General features: G+C 43.1%; 1 protein-coding gene across 6 annotated transcripts in view; it reads right to left on the bottom strand.

Annotated features, from left to right (window-relative positions):
* Positions 1-20,729, bottom strand: part of KMT2C (lysine methyltransferase 2C) — a 286,669-nt gene that overhangs the window by 176,871 nt on the left and 89,069 nt on the right. For 5 of the 6 annotated variants that reach the window (XM_047762929.1, XM_047762935.1, XM_047762930.1 and 2 more), the window contains exons 3-4: positions 7,911-8,052; positions 2,015-2,215 (exon numbers count right to left, since the gene is read on the bottom strand). In XM_047762929.1, the coding sequence (XP_047618885.1) occupies positions 2,015-2,215; positions 7,911-8,052 (343 nt within the window). The remainder of the gene's footprint in view (positions 1-2,014; positions 2,216-7,910; positions 8,053-20,729) is intronic. The other variant, XM_047762934.1, reaches the window with a different exon arrangement.

Raw genomic sequence — 20,729 nt, 5'->3', positions numbered from 1 at the left:
ATCCCCCAAATTTTAAGTCTAAAAAAAAACTGAAGAGGAAAAGAATCCTTGATTAAATATTCTTACATTTATGCACCATGAGGGAAAAACTATTTTAAAAACCTTCTTTCTGGAGTTCTCACTGTGGCTCAGTGAAAATGAACCCAATTAGTATCCATAAGGACATGGGTTCGATCCCTGGCCTCACTCTGTGGGCTAAAGATCCGGCATTGCCATGAGCTGTGGTGTAGGTCGCAGAGGCGACTTGGATCCCGCTGTGTTGTGGCTGTGGTGTAGGTCAGCAGCTGTAGCTCAGATTTGACCCCTAGCCTAGGAACTTCCATATGCTGCATATGTGGCCCTAAAAAAAAAGGCAAAAAATAAAAATAAAAACCCCCTTTCCAAGTTAAAAAAAAAAAATCAACTAGCTATTTTTCTGGTCTGTAATTCATTAGGATAACACATTTTATAAATATTTTAAATTATTATCACGCTAAATTAACTGTCTCTCCTTAAATGATTACCAAATTTTCTAAGCATGCTTTATTCCTGAGGTCCATTAACTGGTTTATTATCATCACTTAACAACTTGTTAAACAATTAAGTGTATATAAAGACTTTCATTAAACAAGGCTATTTTTACATAATTATCGTAGCTCATAAAAGTTTTCACTAAAAACTAACGTAGCTTATAAAATAAATAAGTAAATGAAGCCCAACTGTATTTCCCAGAACAGGTGTTTATTAATTGCCGTTATTCACGGCAGACCATGAGGATATGAGACATACCGTGGTCCAGCTCAATTAATTTCCTAATTACTGATGGACAGATTAAGTGTGCAGGACTTCTGATGTACTTCATTGCCATGTGAACACTCAATTGATCACCAAAGGTAAAGCTAGCTATGGCCTTTAAAACATCAGAACTCTAAATGCGGTTCTGCTAGAACTTCCTTAAGCTGTTCCACCTTAAATTCTTTTAAAAGAGTCCTTCTTGTTATTGTTTTATTTCCTACTTCAGGGCTTCAAGGCATTGGCAGCAGTCCAAAAGAAGGAGCCAATCAAAGAAGCACAACGCAACAATGCCTCGGTACTTAACTCTGGATAAAAGCCAGATGAGCACTCGGATGATTACATCACCATCCTCAGGGGGCAGAGCTGCGGAGCCTTCCAAGCGAAATTAATTTTTACACTTTCTCCTCAACCACAGAAACGTCTCCTCCTTCAACTACCAGAAACAGGTCCACACACTAAGGCTGCCTTCAAACAAAACTACAACATCTAACAAAAAATATTAAGTCCACAAGCAAGCCTATCAGATAGGAGTTTGGCTAACTATGATGTCCATGAATACAGATGCAGACAGTTACACAAATACCTCAGTAAACTCTTGCTGTAGCTAAAATACAGGTGATTTGTAATATTAGTTCCAACATATGTACAACATATGTAAATGCTTATTTCATTTTTGAAAAAAGAGCATCTTCTTGAACTTCATTAAGGGTATCCTCAGCATAGGATTATTTAAAAGGAAGAAAGTTAACCCTTTGTGTTATGAGAAGAGTTTCCAGGACAGTTCAACATTCTCTGAATCATAAAAGAAATAAATCACACATAAAGGACAGGAGTAGTAAAAACCACTTTTGTTTTGCCATTCTATTATATTATAATCTTACAAACTATTTAAAACTTATTTAGAAAAGGGAAAGGAAGACGTTATTAATTTTTAAATGTTCATTCCATTTAGAGCTAAGTTCCATGAGTCCCCATACTATAGGCTTTTATGATGTTCTTTACAGTTTTCTTCTTTTTTGTTAATACACAACTAAGATAAACTTTTCTTTTTTAAACAAGAAAGAAATGTTGAGAAAAATGAGTGTTTGCTGGGTTAATGGTGAATCATGAAATATCCCGTGAATGTTGGAAACACACACTGCTCAGTGACACCCCATGCGTATATTCCTTGGCACTGCGGTGAAAACAAACAATACACAGTCTTACTGCATTCAAACCATTTAAATTCAAAATTGCTTACTTTCTCTGTCCCCTTTGTTTTCGTGGTGCTGAGTTTTGTATTTTCTCACAGGTTCCATTGCTGTTGTCATCAACGTCCTTCTTGTTAGAAGGCTGGTTTTTCCATGGCAAAATAAATCCAGGTGTTACTCGAAACTGTTTTAAGTCTCCTTGTCCCAATGAACTTTTTTCACCACAATAACAAAAAGCACAGAGCTGTTCACTGGAAGAAATAACGAGTAAAGAAGATAGGTAAGGAGAAGGATTTTTATTTAACTATTCCAGTTCCAAACAACTGCAAAACACTTGTACTTTAAAATTAAACACGATGTCTTTAGTACAACCTAAGTGTTTAAATATGTCTATACCATAAGAAAGATTAGGTTCAACAATTACACATTTGTAATTCTACTTTTCTACTGCACAATTTTTAAAAGTAGTCAACATATCAAATCAAAAAATTTTAGTTGGCACTTAGAGAAACAATTTTCTTTTAAACCAAATTTTAAAAAAATGAAGGATTGAAAAGGAATAAAAAAAAGGTAAAGCTAAGGCTGGGGAAGAAGATAGGATTTAGTGGCTACTCAATTAATTATATCCCTGCTTTGTAAAACAAGTGGTGATCAAGTTTTATTCACCACTTGATGGAACATTCTTTATGCATGATATAAGTGTGTAACATACACACTGAGAGAGAAAAGATATAAATTTATGTGGGTAATTAAAGACAGAGAAGGGGATATGGGATTGAAAGGGTTTAAGAGGGGTGAGAAAGTGATCAAGAGGTGGGACACAGGATATTTGGAGCAGTGAAATGATTTCTTTAATGCACTGTAATTAATGGCAGCTACATGGCATCACACATTTATCAACCATATGTAACACCAAGAATGAACTCTAATGTAAATGATGGATCTCAGTGAATAATAACGTATCAATACTGATTCATCAGTTATAACACATGCCATGCTTCCATATGCCACATCACACTAAAGCAAGATGCTAATACCAGGGGAAATTGAGGCAGGCAGAGGTTTGGAAATTCTCTATACCATCTGCTTGATTTTTCTGTAAACTTAAAGTTGTTCTAAACAAGAAGATCTATGAATTATTTTAAAAAGAAACCATTTAAAAAGTTAAAGAACAAAAAACAACATATACTTACCGAGTATACCCTTAATAAGGGACCTTGGGGGGTGGGGGGGGGGGCAGAATTAAAAGGACTACTCAGGAGTTCCCACTGTGGCTCAGTGGGTTCAGAACCCGGCATAGTCTCCATGAGAATGCAGGTTTGATCCCTAACCTCGCTCAGTGGATTAAGGATCCAGCATTGCCATGAGCTGCAGCGTGGGTCACAGATGTGGCTCTGATCTGACCCCTAGCCTGGGAATTTCCATATGCCACAGGTGCAGCCATAAAAAAAATAAAATTAAAAGTTTAAAAATAAAAGGAGTAAATAAAAGGACTCCTCCTCCTGGATATATTTTCTCTTCACATTTATGGCAGCTCTACTCAGATCTTTCTTCTCAAGCACTAGACTTTCCACTCTTACCTCTCTACTGTCCACCCCGGGGACTTTCATAATGTCTTACATTAATAGGTCACAGAAATAATCTATTTTCATTCCATGTCATGTTTATCTTCAATTCATACTGGACTTCTTCTCAACTAATTAACTTCTGTTTATAAAAGTTACCAATTTAAGTTTCTCCAATATTCCCTTTCAATTTCATGATAAGCTGTGCTGCCCACTGATACTGAGACATACACACACACACAAATGTGATCTAGCTTCAGAAAAATGAAATAGGGAAAAATGTTTTTCTTTCTTCCTAAAGGATACTATATACACTGATATTCTCTGTCAGTATCTTATTAATTCTTAAATTTTATTTCTGCTCTTCTCAGCTTTTAACTCGTGTTTCTTTCAGCCTGGCCTGATTCTAGTTTGTTTCTTCCCCTAGAAACGTTTCCTGTGACGATCAGATGGCTGTCGGCCTGACGAACACTGATGAGGAAATGGAGCGATACTTTCAAAGTATTAACAAAAAAATACCTTAACCTTCGATTTTACATCCAAAACCATCCCTCTAATGGGAAGGTATACTAAAATTATTCCCACATTTCTTTAAGAGCTGAGACATTTCACCGCACAACAGACCCTCAATAAAAATATTTCAAAGACATACTCAGATTTGTGAAGAATTAGGCAAAGTTGCAAGAGATGCAGTAATAAGTAAAGACAGTCAAATGTTTCAGAGCTATTTATTGTAAAGTTTCATGTGCGGTGCAAGGGAAATTCCTAGCTTCTGCTCTGGATGTAGAAAGTTGTAAAGAGCTTTGCTCCCACTGTCACACAAAAGCTCTCCAGACAATCTTAAAAAATCGCTTTTCTTGGACACAACAGATTGCACAAGTCACAGAACAACTCGATCACCTGCAATTCAATGAAAGCCACTTTCAAAAAGAGGAGACACAGGTACTCGCTTAATCTGAGGAAGAGGCCACTGGATGTCATACAAGCAAGCTAAGAATTCATTGACCATTTTAACAGGCTGCTAAAAGCCAAGTGTGAGACTAGCAGTACGCCCAGGACCTGAAGACACATGGGGAATTTTAACCCACTCCCCAGGCGCTCACGGTGTGGCGAAGAGTCCTGAGAATGCACCGGTAGTGGGACAAGCCTGGGAGGAGAACCGGGCAATATGGGGCCGGCACAATGACCCACCCACCTTTCTCCTCCACTGTCCCTGGGAAACCAAACCTTACACTGGTAGAAGGACGGCAAATATCTTCACCCTGCGATGGCAAAGACCAGCTGCAGCTGTTCCCGTCGTGGCACGACGGAAACAAATCCGACTAGGAACTGTGAGGTTGCGGGTTTGATCCCTGGCCTCGCTCGGCGGGTTAAGGATCTGGTGTTGCCGTGAGCTGTAGTGTCGGTCGCAGACATGGCTCACATCTGGCATTGCTGTAGATCCGATTCGACCTCTAGCCTGGGAACCTCCATATGCCGCAGGGATGGCCCTAAAAAGCAAAAAAAAAAAGAAAGAAATGAAAAGAAAACGAACAAACAAAAGACCAGCTGCGATGGAGGAAGAGAATAGGAGAGAGGGTGGACCTCTGCCCTGGAGGAGGAGCAAGACCAGGTCCTAAGCCCGGACCACTACGGACTCCCATGGCTGCGGCAGTGACTATGGCCAAGAACACCTGACCCTGAGACCAGAGAACCTGGGGCTTCCCTAAGAGTACAGCTGAATCACAACAAGAAATGTCCTGTGGCTCCAATGCACACTGTTAACGGGAATGTAAAACTGTATCGGTACACTGGAAGACACTGTGGCATTTTCTTTCAACAATTACTTCTAATTGAAATAAGAAGTAAAATTAAAACCCTATGGTCACACCAAAACCTGCAAGTGAACTTCATACCAATTTTATCCCTAAATGCCCCAAACTGGAAACTACCCAAATAACCCTTAACTGGGAAATGATGAGCTGTAGCAGGCACCTCCTTAAAGGAGAATCCTATTCAGCAATGAAAAGGAAACACCTACTGGAGTTCCCGTCATGGCGCAGTGGTTACCGAATCCAACTAGGAACCATGAGGTTGCGGGTTCAATCCCTGGCCTCACTCAGTGGGTCAAGGATCCGGCGTTGCCGTGAACTGTGGGTAGGTTGCAGATGCGGCTTGGATCCCATGTTGCTGTGGCTCTGGCGTAGGCCGGCGGCTACAGCTCTCATTAGACCCCTAGCCTGGGAACCTCCACATGCTGCAGGAGCGGCCCAAGAAAAGGCAAAAAGAGAAAAAGACAAAAAAAAAGGAACCACCTACTGAGAAACACAATGATACAGATGAATTTCAAATGCATCACACTAAGTCTAAAACCCAGAATCAAAAGGACATATACTTTACAATCCCATTCACGGTGTAACCGCATAGGCAGAACTCCAGGGTCAGAAAGCAGGTAAGTGACCACCCAGGGGAGAAGAGGGGACCGAGGACGACAACAAGTGGGCGTCAGGGGCTTTTTCAGAACGACGGAACTGTCCTTTACCGTGCTGTGGTAGTGGTTACATGACAGTATACAACCATCAAGACTCACTAAATGGGTGAAATTTACTGTATATAGATTAAACATTAATTTTTAAAAATAAAAAGGTTGGGGGCCAAGACAAAGAAAACAAAAAGGAAGTATATGTTTAAATAACTAGAAATGAAATGCTAGATGACCGATGCAGAGAGATACGAAAATATGATAAAGCGTTTATAGCCTAAGACTAAGAAATCAATTAGAATCGAAAGTTTGAAATTCCTTCGAAATTAAATTCAAGAGGGTAAGAAACATGGGTCTTAAGGGAAACCATCTTAAAAATAAAATATAAGGTATCCTTAATAGAAAAAATAATCAGCTAATCAGTGCAATGAAAAAGCAGAAAAAAGGAAAAAAGGTATTGTTTTCGTGGGGTTCCGGGAAACAATCAATCAAATGAACTATTGGGGGGGGAGCAGGAATAGTGGCTAAAATGTGGGGGGGGGGGTATGTCTTATTTATTTTTCATCCTACTCTTTCATTTTGAACATTTTCAAAACTTTCCCCAAATTTGGAACATGGTATGGGTTTGAAATTTTTAATATAATTTAAAATTTTACTTTAAATATGAGGCAGTTTGGAGGAAACTTGAATTAGGTTGTAGAATAATCACTTCTGCAACTGTGCCGAGAACAATCTGGACTGTAGAAAGCGGAAGTAGAGACCTTCGACCTCCTTGAGCAACAGGGATGGGCACGAGGATGGGAGCCAGGTTAAGAGGAAGTACTTGTCTGGGCATCTTCTAAAACTGAGCGACACGCTTTAGGACAAAGGAGCTGGTGGTTCCTTCAGGAGATTAAGGACCTGGAGTTGTCACTGCTGTGGCAAGGGTTCGATTCCTGACCCATAAAAACACATGTGCCATGGATACAGCCCCAAAAAAAAGGATATGAGGAAAAGGACAGAAATCAAAGATTACCTTTAAAAGTTTTTGGTCTAAGCAACTGTGAGAATACTGGTTATCCTTCATGGAGATGAAGAAATCCTGGGGAGAAGATCTGGGGAAGGCATAGGGTCAGAACCAAGAGTGGCTTGGAAGACTAGCACGCTTCCAAGAGGAGGTGTCAAGCAGACCGATGGCTAGGAACGTCGAGTTCAAAGAAAGGTCAGCCCTGGACACAGAAACGTGGGGTCCATCTGCACTCAGCCAGGTCTCTGCTATCAGAAGGAACATCAGCAAACACGGTGAGGCCCTCGACCTGAGGACTCCAACACCAGAGTCGAGGAGTCTCTGCAGAATCCAGCACGGGACAAAATGAGCAGAGACAGGCCGAAAGCAAAAGAAAGAGAACACTTAAAGAAGATGGGAACACTGGATAGTGACTATAACAAAGAAATTTTTTTTTGAAAAGATAGGAACAGTCTATGGATGGATGATTTCCGTTTTATTGAGGTCTTCCAAATAAGATCTAAAATTTACAAAACTTCAAAGCTGAATTATATACAGAGACGGTGTGACAGCCTACATTTCTTTTTTTAAAGAATGAAGAGAGGATAAAGAACAAGAGTATAAATACTAAAATTTATAGGTAAATCAGAAGCCAGTCCTTAGACACGTGCCTTCTGTGGGACCCGCGTACTGGTAACACCCCACTCTGCTCTGAGAAGTCTCCGAGCCAGACTGCCCTCCGCCCTACAGGCACTGAGCCATGGGCTCTGACACCCAGCAACACACAGAGCCATCAGCCTCAAACTTAGAGCTGCGAAATGATGCAGTTCCATCCAGGTCACATCCTCTGCTTGCACTCTGAATTGCCTCTATGGTCGACTCACTGCCCTTCCTCCTGTCACCGGTCTCCAAACCAGCTGCATTCATTCTCTAACCTGATTTTGGCTTCGACACCAACAGAGACCAGGGAGCTTGCAGATTCCTCAGACACAGAGCGCTGAAGGGCTGGGACCAGCTGTTTGCTGTTGTCCACTTCTGCTTCAGCATCCTCTTCTGCTGATTGTTCTTTGATTTCTGCTTAATAGTAAACAAGAGAATATAAAAAGTCATTATGCATTTATACCAATCTTTAGTCTATTTATCTATAAAGTACACATCATAAAGGAAAAAGAATGTAAACAAATAACCATAAACACAAGAGGGAGTTCCCCTTGTGGCGCAATGGAAACAAACCTGACTAGTATCCATGAGGTCACAGTTTAGTCCCCTGGCCTCGCTCAGTGGGTTAAGGATCTGGTGTTGCTGTGAGCTGTGGTGTAAGTCACAGATGTGGCTTGGATCCTGTGTTGCTGTGGCTGTGGTGTAGGCTGCAGCTACAGCGCCGATTCAACCCCTAGCCTGGAAACTTCCATATGCTGCAGGTGCAGCCCTAAAGAAGAAACACAAGAAAAGCTTTTATATATAAACGCAGGATCCGAGCCTCATCTGCTACCTACACCACAGCTCACAGCACTGCCAGAACCTTAACCCACTGAGCAGGGCCAGGGATCGAATCTGCATCCTCATGGCTATTAGTCGGGTTCATTAACCACTGAGCCATGACGGGAACTCACAGAGACGTTTCAATCTTAGTAATAACCGTTAAGAACCTTATTTTCAGGATTATAGCAGTTCACCTATGGAACAGATATACTTTAATGTGACTTGTAAAAAAGTTTCTTCATAATTTATAAATTGAAAGTATCATCTTTTTTTCTTTTTTGGCAGCCCTGCGGCATATGGAGTTCCTGGGGCCCTGGATCAAACCCGAGCCAATCCGATCCCGAGCTGTGACCTCCTCCACAGCTGTGGCAACTGGATCTTTAACCTACTACACCAGGCCAAGGATTGAACCCGAGTCCCTGCCGCTGCAGAGACTCTGTCAATCCCGCTGTGCCACAGCGGGAACTCCTGTAATATCAGCCACTCTAAAAGCTAAATGATCCTGACTCCACTGCCTTTTTCAGTTATCCTCAAGACTCCAACCCCACACAACACCTCACACATGCCTGCTTAGGAGGCAGTCTAGATGCTGAGAGGCCCTTCAAACACTACCTACCACCTCTAGCTAGTATCTTTCTTCTCCAGGATCCTGCTTTTCTAACTGGGAGTTTACTTAGACCTCCCTGAACTAATATCCCCAAACAAACAAAAAAACAAACAAACAAAAAGGCAAGCAGCTTAAAGTCCTTCATGCTCCTCCAGGCTTTCTCTCCTTCCTTTTCACCACCAAACTTCCTGCAATGGGACGGGGCGGGGGGGCACCCGACACCTTCTACCTTCTTCCGCAGATAAGCCCTCCTGTACGGCATCCATCCTCTCCCCCGCAGCACTGTTCTCTCGACCCCCACTGGTGGCCAAAGAACCATCCAGGGGCCCCTCACTAATGAGCTTCCTCAGTGAAATGCTCCCCCACCCCTTAAGGGCAGTCCCGGATCACCATGGGCTGTGAGTCCTTCGGACCTGTTCTCAAGGACCACCTCCACCCACTACCAACCACAGACAACGTGACGTAAAAGTCTTCTCTCTCAGGCCAATTCACTTCTCTGTACAGTTAGAAAGCTACCTACCTCTCATGAGGTTAACAAAGATTAAATGGTCTCACATCTGTCCCTTCAGCTGTCTTCCTTGAATCCTCTAAACGGGAGTGCAGCCTCTGTACGGCCTTTCTGTGCTCATCCGGGAAGCACTTAATTATTACCCAGATTTCAACAATCTCCTCTGGTCTCACTGATCTTTACGGCAGCATTTCTGGCCCTAACGTCCTCCTGACCCCCGGACCACACTTTCGCTGCATGTAAGGCCCATCCAGCAGCCTGAACACTCACTTTGGCGGCAAATTTGACCTCTCACCTCTCAGATGGACATTTCAATGACTCCCTTATTTTTACAACTACCAAAGTCTTCTAGATTCAAAATGAATTCTACAGAACTATTTTGACAAATGAATAGTTTTGAGAACTATTAATTTTTTAGTTAGAAATAACTAGAAATAACTTGTAAATCCCATCAGATCATAAAATTAATGATGAAATGAGGCATCCAACAGATGATGTGGTTTTCCTATTTAAAATAATGTTTCTGTTTTAAATTGAAATAGAAAAGTTGACCATAAATTAAGTGCTTGTGGGGCCTATTAATCATGGTGTCTGTCCTGTCTACCCCAGCCACAAAATTGATATAGAGTACCCAGAATCAAATCTACGAAAAAAAATATTTATAACAAAGATGGATTATAAAAAGACCTGCAAATTTGACTACATAAAATATTAAATTTCTACATGACAAAGGACCCCATGGACAAAATTTAAAAATACATCACAGATGGAAAGAAAATACATGTGTTTTGTGCCCTCAAAAAGGTATTCAACTCCAGAATATGTAAAGAACTCCACAGAAGAACAAGGCACACAGAAAAATGGACAAAGGACAAAAATGCGCCCTCTCTTTCTTGTGTGATTCACGCCTTAGTAGGGCACATAGCTGCTCAGCTGTAGACTTTATTTGCAACCCCTTTTGCAGCTAGAGCAGGTTAAGTTCTCGCCAACAGAATACAACCCGAAGTAACCATGAACTTCGACATCACCAAAGAGGAAGGCACTCGCTCCGGACTAAATCATGTCTCCTCCTTCCTAGAGACTGGACCAGGAACATGTCAGCAACCCAGCTGCAATGCTGCAGACAAGCACAGCACCCCAGGGGAGGGCAGAGAAACAGGCTGGAGGGAACGTGGGTCCATCAACAACCACAGGGAGCAAAAACACCCCATCAGCCTAGACGTCCCACTCAGAAACATTACATGAAAGCAAAGTGAAGGTTTTATTTAAGCCACTGCTGTATCTGAGGGTCTCTGCACAGCAGTTTAACCCATGCTCGAGTTAACACAGAAAACTGTTACCAAGTGTGGGGAACTACCGTTAACAAAAACGTAAAGCGGGTGGGCTGGTGAGCAGGTGATGAGAACAGCGAGAGCAGTGGCTCACCTGTTATGCTGCATCAAACTAACTGTTTGGTAGGATCATGACCTACGATAACCTGCAAGCAGGCTGTGTGCCTCCGGAGCTCGAGGGCAAGTATCTGGAGACAGCCAGAGATTATTCTGCGCGGCCTGCCCTCTGGTGCCTTTACCACCAAAGACAGGAAGGAATGCAATACTGCTTGAGAGGTTCTCGCTGCCTATAACAAAGCGCTACAAAATGACCATACAGAAAAATACCTTTAAAGAGGTGTTTCATTTCTGCCCAGAAATACACCGAGCGCACGTGGGATATGCTCATTTTGTACCATTTCTACCACCAGGTTACAAGCACGGGTACGAGTCAAGAGAAGAGATGGGAACCATTAAAGAGGAGTAAGAAGAACGCCTCAGAAGCTTGTAGACAATGAGGCAAATGGACAAGAGTCCTGTTACTCTGCCGTAGGAACACACTTCTGCTAAGCTGCTCCATTTAGCCTGCACCCCCAAATCATGGGCCCGCCAAGAGGGTACAGCCTGTGTGCTCTCAATGTGTTGCTATCAACCACTACGGCCTCTAGTCAAAATTTTTCTTCTGGCAAGTTGAGGCACAATCTCAGTCCCTTCTTTTTCTCGCTTGCAGAAGGAAACAAGTAACACTAAACCACTTGCAGAGTTTGGTTTATTGCTTATAACTAAGGGTGGGCAAGTAAGAGGCCTGTGTGTCCGCCCGACTGACTTCCCCTTGGAGCTCGAAGGACAGGGTAAGGTTAAACAGAAATGCGACTCATAAGCAAGTATACGACCTTCCGAAATTGCAGAGGGAGGAAAACAACAGATTCAGACAAAGGGATTTAAAAATAAAAAAACAAAAAAGGAAGAAGAAGAGACGGGACCAGGAACCGGCCTGATCCCCAAGGAGGATGTCAAAGCAAGGAGGCTTTCAGAGGTCACCTGGCTACCTCTTTGCTCCTGCAGCTACTATGACCACTGGCTCTGCCCAGGACCCTAACCTGCATCTGCTAAAGACACAGTCAGGATTGCTGCGTTTCAGTTTTACTTTTGGTTTGGATTTTGTTGTTTGCATCATTTGTTTTTTATGAAATAAGGAAGAATCTTATGACTGCTTCCTAGGAAACAGCTCCAGCCACAAAGTAGAGACAGAAAACAGTATCCCTAAATATGTGAAACTATATGTAAAAATAGACCCTAGCTTTTTGAGCTGTTGCTCTTCATGTAGTAGAATAAGTTAGACCTCACTATCCGTCAAAGTTGAGGCAGGACAATTAAACAAGTGTTCATGTGTCTCTCTTCCCCTAGCTCAAGTCTTGGAAAGACTGGCAGAGTCTGGCGGCAGAATGTGAAACAGCCTGCTCTAGCTGAAAATGACCTGGCAATATCCAAAGAGAGACGTCATCCAGAGACACCCTGGACAAGATGACTGTGAGCCCAGAGACAACTGCGCAGCCAGCCCTGATGCCAGTACTGGGTTATCTTCATTCACTACTGAAAAAGCCTCCTAAACACCATCCTGCACTTGTGCCTGACACAAGAAAGCTAGCTACTCAGCTACTGTGCCACTCTGCAGAGTTTTGGCCTTTTCATGGGGTTCTATTAGTTCAAATGGCAACAGACCCAAACTGCACAAATTAAAACAAGCAGATACTTTTTTCTAAGGTTAAAAAATTTTAGGAGTTCCCGTCGTGGCGCAGTGGTTAACGAATCCGACTAGGAACCATGAGGTTGCGGGTTCGGTCCCTGCCCTCGCTCAGTGGGTTAACGATCCGGCGTTGCCGTGAGCTGTGGTGTAGGTTGCAGACGCAGCTCGGATCCCACGTTGCTGTGGCTCTGGTGTAGGCCGGTGGCTGCAGCTCCGATTCGACCCCTAGCCTGGGAACCTCCATATGCCGCGGGAGCGGCCCAAGAAATAGCAACAACAACAACAACAACAATAACAACAAGAAAAAGACCAAAAAAAAAAAAAATTTTTTTAAGTGTTCTATTTTTCTTTGATACAAAGTCTCCAGTGTATCTTTCTCCTTACTTTGAAGCTGACCTAAAACACTGACAATGCCAGTTAGTCACAAAATGCTCTAGTGCTGGAAAGGGGGAGTCCTCTCCAATGAACGGATGATCAGAGGGCGTGTGCTTTTAGTCGGTGCACCTACTTGTGTTTCATCTCAAACCACCAGGTGTCACACGTGGGTGGTAACTACACGAAAGAGCCTGTTCAGGTAGGGAGGTTCCTAGGAGAACCCGGAGAGCCCGTGCACTTCACGCGTCTGGGCGGGGCCGGTCTCCGTGGACGCAAAGGTCACAAGCGTGTAAGTCAGCTCCAGCCCTGCCTTTACGCGATGCCATTCATTCCACCTCCCAGGACTCTTACTCCATCCTTAATATGAAAGGACATGAAAAAGTTTTTTACGACATGTCCTTAATATGAAAGGACATGAAAAGGTCTTTTACGACATGAAAAAGTTCAAATGAACAGCAAAGCCTGGTGTGCTCTCTTAGTTAAAATCAGAGGCTTGGAATCACGAGGTCCAGAATCTGCATCACAGCGCAGTCATTTACTCTGAGCACTGTGCCCTTGGCAACCTGCTTGACCTCGTCTCAATTTCAGTTTGCTAATCATTTAAAAGACAGCTAATGGCACCTACTACAAAACTGTCTTTAGGATCAGAAAAGATAATACACGGGGCCCTTGGCCTGATGCCCCGAGTCTGTGTTAAGTGTAGGCATGCGGCTGCTGCTCTGATGATCCGCATCCACACACTCGATGTAATTCCACCTCACTGGATAGGATCGAATTCCTCAAGTCAGAGAACGTATTATTAGATTGTACTGTGGGAAGTAACAGGAATAAAGAGAACATTTACTTAGCCCCTCCTTGCTCTTTGCTGGGGATTTAATAAATCATTACTTTAGAATGATTTTTTACCACACAAAACTTTGAGTAATTACTAGGTACCATACATGCTATTCCCATGATAGACAGCACAAAACTAGAGTCGGGATCCCTATCTTGAATGGATCTATTCGGGAAACAGCAAGTGGTGAGAACAGGACACAGTAACTGTCATGATGGGAGGTTCAAGGTATGATGAGAAGTAAAAGAAGAGGGGAGAAATACAGCCTAGAAAAGTTCCAAAAGGTATTAGGAGGAAGCCCAGCTAACACAAAAAGGACAGGTAGCAATGTATCTAATAGGCCCCTCATTTAATTCTTCTCTTTTAAAAGTGAGTAATACCTGACATGTTATCCTCATTAATTTATTTATTTACTTATTTATGGCTGCACCCAAGGCATAAGGAAGCTCCCAGGCCAGACTGACTACAAGCCACAGCTGTGACCTATGCCGAAGCTATGGCAACACTGGATCCTTGAACCCACTGCACTGGGCCATGGTCTAGACCTACACCTCCGCAACAACCTGAGGTGCTACAGTCAGATTCTTAACCCACTGCACCACAGTGGATCTCCACAGTATCCTCATTTTAAAAAAAAAGGAAACTAGGAGTTCCCGTTGTGGCTCAGTGTTTAACAAATCTGACTAGGAACCATGAGGTTGCGGGTTCCATCCCTGGCCTTCCTCAGTGGGTTAAGGATCCGGTGTTTCCGGGAGCTGTGGTGCAGTTTGCAGATGCAACTCGGATCCCGAGTTGCTGTGGCTGTGGTGTAGGCCGGTGGCTGCAGCTCCAATTCGACTCCTAGCCTGGGAACCTCCATATGCCATGGGAGCAGCCCAAGAAATGGGAAAAAGACAAAAAAAAAAAAAAAAAAAAAAAAGGAAACTAAAGTCTGAAAGTTAAACAAGAAGCCTGAGGGCACACAGCTAATGGGAAACTAAGGGGGGATACAAAATCCAAAGCCCAAGGTGTTCTTTCCACTACTGCACACTGCTCGGCACAACAGCCAATCGTGGCACCTGAGTTTTATGAATAAACTAATAGTAAACAGAAATATTCGGCATTTTACTAGGACCCTGTTACTGAGGAATCATTTGCTAAGTATGCGGAATATGAGATAAAAGCTAAATATACAGAACTTTCCTCTTTATTTAAGTACTACTGAATAAGATTAAAAAGTAGAAAGAATGTTTACCTTACAGAGAAGTTCACAGGAATAAAACATTTTGACTTTGGACACTATGAAATTTTCCACCCAAAGATTAAATAATTCCTTGAGAGGGCTGGATGTATCCTACAAACATATTCAGCAAATTTATCAACGTGACAAGCATAATAAGCCTATACAATATCAAAAATATTCCAGAGTCCAATTACGGCCTCTACCAACACAGTTACATTCCTTCAACACACCCTATCTTTTTTTTTTTTTGGTCTTTTTTATTTTTACGGCCGCACCTGCGGCACATGGAAGTTCCCAGGCTAGGGGTCAAATCAGAGCTGTAGCTGCCGTCCTACACCACAGCCACAGCAATGCCAGATCTGAGCCGCATCTGGTCTGCCACCTACACCACAGCTTATAGCAATGCCAGATCCCTAATGAGCTGAACGAGGCCAGGGATCAAACCTGTGACTTCATGGATACTAGTCAGATTCATTACTGTTGAGACACAATGGGAACTCCCCACACCCTATCTTTTTTTTTTTTGCTTTTTTAGGGGCGCAATCGCAGCATATGGAGGTTCCCAGGCTAGAGATCTCATCGGAGCTACAGACGCCAGCCTACACCACAGCCACAGCAGGGCCAGATCCACGCCACATCTGCAACCTACACTACAGCTCACGGCAACACCGGATCCTTAACCTACTGAGCAAAGGCCAGGGATTGAACCCACAAACTCATGGTTCCTAGTCAGATTCATTTCCACTGAGCCACGATGGGAACTCTCCCACACCCAATATTTTAATTAATGTTTTAAATGCACTTAACCAGGAGTTCTAGGATGTTGGAGGGAGCAACTACATCTTTATTTTTATTAATCTTTGAGATTTACAATTCTAAAAAACCCATTTTATCATGAACATACACACAAGCAGAGTGGTACAGCAATATTCATGTCTCTGTCACCAACAGAAAGCAGGTAATGTATCATATTCACTGTTTGCAGATATCCCCAAAATATCATTTACCTCATCACTACTTTAAATTACAGTAATTATAAATTAGACTTTATAATTTAAGTGTAAATAAAAAGAATACATTATGAAATTACAAATTTGGCTTTTTTACTATTTTGATATTTCAATTTAACTGTCTTTATGATACTATTTTATTTTATTCATTTTAAAACATTATTTGGAAAAAGGTCTGCCATAGGGGTCAGTGGTACAAAATAGTGTACATTCACGGGAGATGGCCCTCCACCAGACTCTACGCTCTACTAAAGCAGCTACGGTTTCCGTTTCACAAACCAGAGCCTATCACAAAACCTGGACGAGGTTCAATAATTGTTTAGTTAATTATTATATATTGTGTAACATAAAGGAAGCGGATAAACCGTATCATATATAAATACATAAACTACAAAGAGCGCAGAGAAAAAATAAACTACGATTTTAAATGGGCTGGTTTGGGTCGTCAACACCAACATCCTGTTTCTACTAGTTATCCAAACCACATGCATGCTTCTAAGTAGAATAAAAATTATTTTCTCTCTCCAAACTTCTTAACCTCCATGGAACCGGCAATACTTTTCTTGCTTCCTTTACACTAATAAGACGACAGAAGGAAACAGATCTAAATGGTGTGACCGTGCCTCTCCTCTTTTAAAGAGCAGTGGTCCAAAAAAAAAAAACAAGTATGCATTCCAACAGGCTTTGCAACTCGCTGAATCTAGTATCACTACATCCACGATGTGCTGTGAAGCTAAAGAATGAGCACAACATTAGAAATGGAAAATATTTTATTTATTCACTAAACTACTCAAAATGCTACCCATGATTAACAGTACCAAGAGAGTCACTACTTTCACCGGGCATGTAATGACTTTTAGATGTAAGCTCGTATAGATAAATACACAAAAATGTCAAGTGGTGGTTCCGTGGGAGCTAACACTTTTATAGCTACCTTATTCTCTTTATACTTATCCATATTGTCATAATTTTCACAAATATACATTACTATTATGATTTTAATGTGATTTTTCTAAATGTAAGCAAAAAGAATCAAGAAAAAGAGTCCAATACCTATAAAGACCCCCAAACCACAGTGACATTAATTTAAATAGTAATTGCTAAAAGTCAACAGCTCTCTGGGGATTTCATTTAGTTATTAAAAGTATTTCTTTTAGTTTTTCTATGTGACTGAAAAAAATGTGTTTTTATTAGATACTCGTTTTTCTCAAAAAAAAAAAAGAAAAAAAGAAACTAGGGGGAGTTCCTGTCGTGGAGCAGTGGTTAAGGAATCCGACTAGGAACCATGAGGTTGCGGGTTCGGTCCCTGCCCTTGCTCAGTGGGTTAACGATCCGGCGTTGCCGTGAGCTGTGGTGTAGGTTGCAGACGCGGCTCGGATCCCGTGTTGCTGTGGCTCTGGCGTAGGACGGAGACTACAGCTCCGATTAGACCCCTAGCCTGGGAACCTCCATATGCCGCGGGAGCGGCCCAAGAGATGGCAAAAAAAAAAAGAGAAAAAAAAGAAACTAAATAAACCCAACAAATTACAATATACATCTTCACCATATAATAACAATTATTTATAGTGATCTTAATCTTCATTTGAGCCTAATCTTTATTTAGACATAAAAATCCGATGCAAGTAATATAAAAATACCTAAAGGAACATCTTCATGGCTAGCATTCGGTAGGTGCTTTCTATGTCCTAGGCAATGCAGTCAGTGGTTAAACGCATTAACTCCTTCAAACTTCACAACAACCTTATGAAGACCGCCGCCAGGCCAAGGACTTTACACCAGCTAATACGTTAGTCTGTTCCCGTTTCAGAGATGCTGGCAGAAGACTCGAGACTCCTGAATCAAAGACAAAGGGCCATATGGCTCACTGTACGAGGATACTGCTGTCAGTTCCGTCCTGGCCCCCAAGTGTCACGGGGGCAAAACCATGAGCCCAAATGAACCTGCACTGGAAGTGAACTGTATTACAAGGCCCGAAGAGTGTGGGGAAACACTGCTTTTACAGTATGCACGACACAAGGCTGCTCTCAATCCCAGCAGGAAACTTACTCCCTGCAAACACACCCCTGAGAAAAGGCCCAGGTGAGGAGCTGTCAAGCCCTCCGCTCCCGGCGGACCCAGCAAGGTGTGTCAGGTGCAGGAGACCCATGGAGGGGTGAGCCCCCAACCATAGCTGCCGTCGGCGCCACTTTACAGATGAGGGAGCAAGGGAGGAGGTTAAAGAACGTTCCTCTGAACACAGTTAGCAGAGGAGGCTGGATGCAAGCAACCACAGGTCATGTGGCTCCAGAGCCTAAACTTCGAACCACTGCTTAGCTCCAGAGTGTGAGTGAGAGATGAAGTGGAGAAACTGAAGAAAACCAAGTAACAGCAGAACTGAAAACGAGAATCACGTGAGGCAACAATTCTGAAAAGCACGTTGGTGATGTGGCAGACGGACTGGAGAAAACCCCCAGAAGAACTGAAAACCGTGGGAACGATGAAAGATTGGTCAAGGAAGAACACACACAACAAATACGCATAATTACTGCTACTTGACAAGAAAAAAAAAATGCAAAGATTCTGAAGAAAACATTTTTGAAACAAAGGAGAGCTAGAATCTACAGAGCACAGCAGCTCAATTAAAGCAGTATAAAAAATGAGCTGCCTACATGTCCCAGCCCTTAACAGAGGAGGCAGATAAAAGGTTCAGGCAGGTGGAGGACCTCCAGAACATAACCTGGAAGCATCAGCTGCGTGGTGACCACCACGGTTGCCTCCTTTGCCTCTGCCACTGAGGCCATCACGCCCCCCTACTCCTAACTCTAGGAGGGCGCTCCAACTATTACACTTGCATTTCCGAGACTAGGTTACTTCTGAAACAGACTGGGGCAGAGATAGACATATGATGAAAACTGGTTCTAAAATTCTGCTTAGCTGATACAAGGTCATGCTCCCTCTCCAGGGATGTGGGCAGGAATTCACATACTACCCAAGTTTGCAGACAGCCATCTGCCATCAAGGGGAGCCGGCCTCAGGATGAAGCTGACTCAAAAGGGGGTGGGGAGGGACAGAGACATGCAATGATCCAGGGACCTTGTGACAATAGTGAGCCTAAATAAAGCAAACTCAAACCCATCTGACCTCTGAACATGTTAATATACGATCTATAGATTTTATCCTTTCTTGGAACTTGGATTATTTTACTTTTAATAACAATATCCTGGCTGACAGAATTTATTAAATGGATATGAAGTTTCGTACACCATCCAAGGAAACAAAAGAGGCTATACATTCTGTTCAAGTGCCAACACTTTTTGCACAAACTAGCACATGCTGGGATGCAGAGGAAGCTCCAGAGAATGTCAGCTACTTCACTAATAGCAGACAAGGCAACATGAAACAACGCCCACACAGGAGACAAACAAGGAAACTGAGTAGTATGTGTTTAAAAGCAAACAAGGAGTTCCCATCGTGGCGCAGTGGTTAACGAATCCGACTAGGAACCATGAGGTTGCGGGGTCGGTCCCTGGCCTTGCTCAGTGGGTTAACTGATCCGGCGTTGCCGTGAGCTCTGGTGTAGGTTGCAGACGCGGTTCGGACCCCGCGTTGCTGTGGCTCTGGCGTAGGCCAGCAGCTACAGCTCCGATTCGACCCCTAGCCTGGGAACCTCCATATGCCGCGGGAGCGGCCCAAGAAAAGGCAAAAAGACTAAATAAATAAATAAATAAATAAATAAATAAATAAATAAAATAAAAGCAAACAAGGCTTAGGAGTTCCTGCAGTGGCTCAGTGGGTTAAGAATCCAACCAGTATCCGTGAGGACATGGGTTCGATCCCTGGCCTCACTCAGTGGGATGAAGGATCTGGCACTGCTGTGATCTGTGGTGTAGGTCACAGATGAAGCTCAGATCCCCACTGCTGTGGCGTAGGCCAGCAGCTACAGTTCTGATTGGATCCCTCTAATCGAAGAACTTCCATGTGCCATGGGTGCAGCCCCAAAAAGCAAAAAAAAGCAAGCAAGTCTTACAAGCATCAAAAAAATTAACAAGGTAGTAAAGAATTACCACACAAGGGAGTTCCCGTCATGGCTCAGTGGTTAACGAATCCGACTAGGAACCACGAAGTTGCGGGTTCAATCCCTGGCCTTGCTCAGTGGGTTAAGGTTGCCGTGAGCTGTGGTGTGGGTTGCAGACATGGCTCAGATCCCACGTTGCTGTGGCTCTGGTGTAGGGTGGCGGCTGCAGCTCTGACTGGACCCCTAGCCTGGGAACCTCCATGTGCTGTGGAGCAGCCCTAGAAAAGACAAAAAAAAAAAAAAGAATTACCACACAAAATGCCCAGGAAGAACAGTGAAGAAGGTGAGCCTGGTATTCAGGGCTGTGTTTCCCACGGGGGTGTCAGTTGCTCAGGAAGAAGCAACTAAGAGCATGCACTTGCGACGTTCGACAGACTCGTGGATGGTCGCGGAAGTTTACACCATCCGGGACGGGAGAGTTCAGGGATGGCAGGACCCCCAAAGGGCTGGCCATTGAGAATACGAAGGAACCAGAAACCAGCCTCTGCAAGGCCTGCTGCTCAGCCATGGGTCACATGCTTAGACAGAAAACGGAGCCAGGGAACTGGGTGCTCCGCAAATAAAAGTGCCCCCGAGTACCAGAAAAAAAATGTATCAAAGAAAA

The sequence above is a fragment of the Phacochoerus africanus genome, chromosome 16 (genome assembly GCF_016906955.1).
Source record: "Phacochoerus africanus isolate WHEZ1 chromosome 16, ROS_Pafr_v1, whole genome shotgun sequence".
In the NCBI taxonomy this organism is placed as follows: Eukaryota; Metazoa; Chordata; class Mammalia; order Artiodactyla; family Suidae; genus Phacochoerus; species Phacochoerus africanus.
The sequence above is the reverse complement of the archived record's forward strand: the minus strand, read 5'-3'. Positions and strand labels throughout refer to the sequence as shown.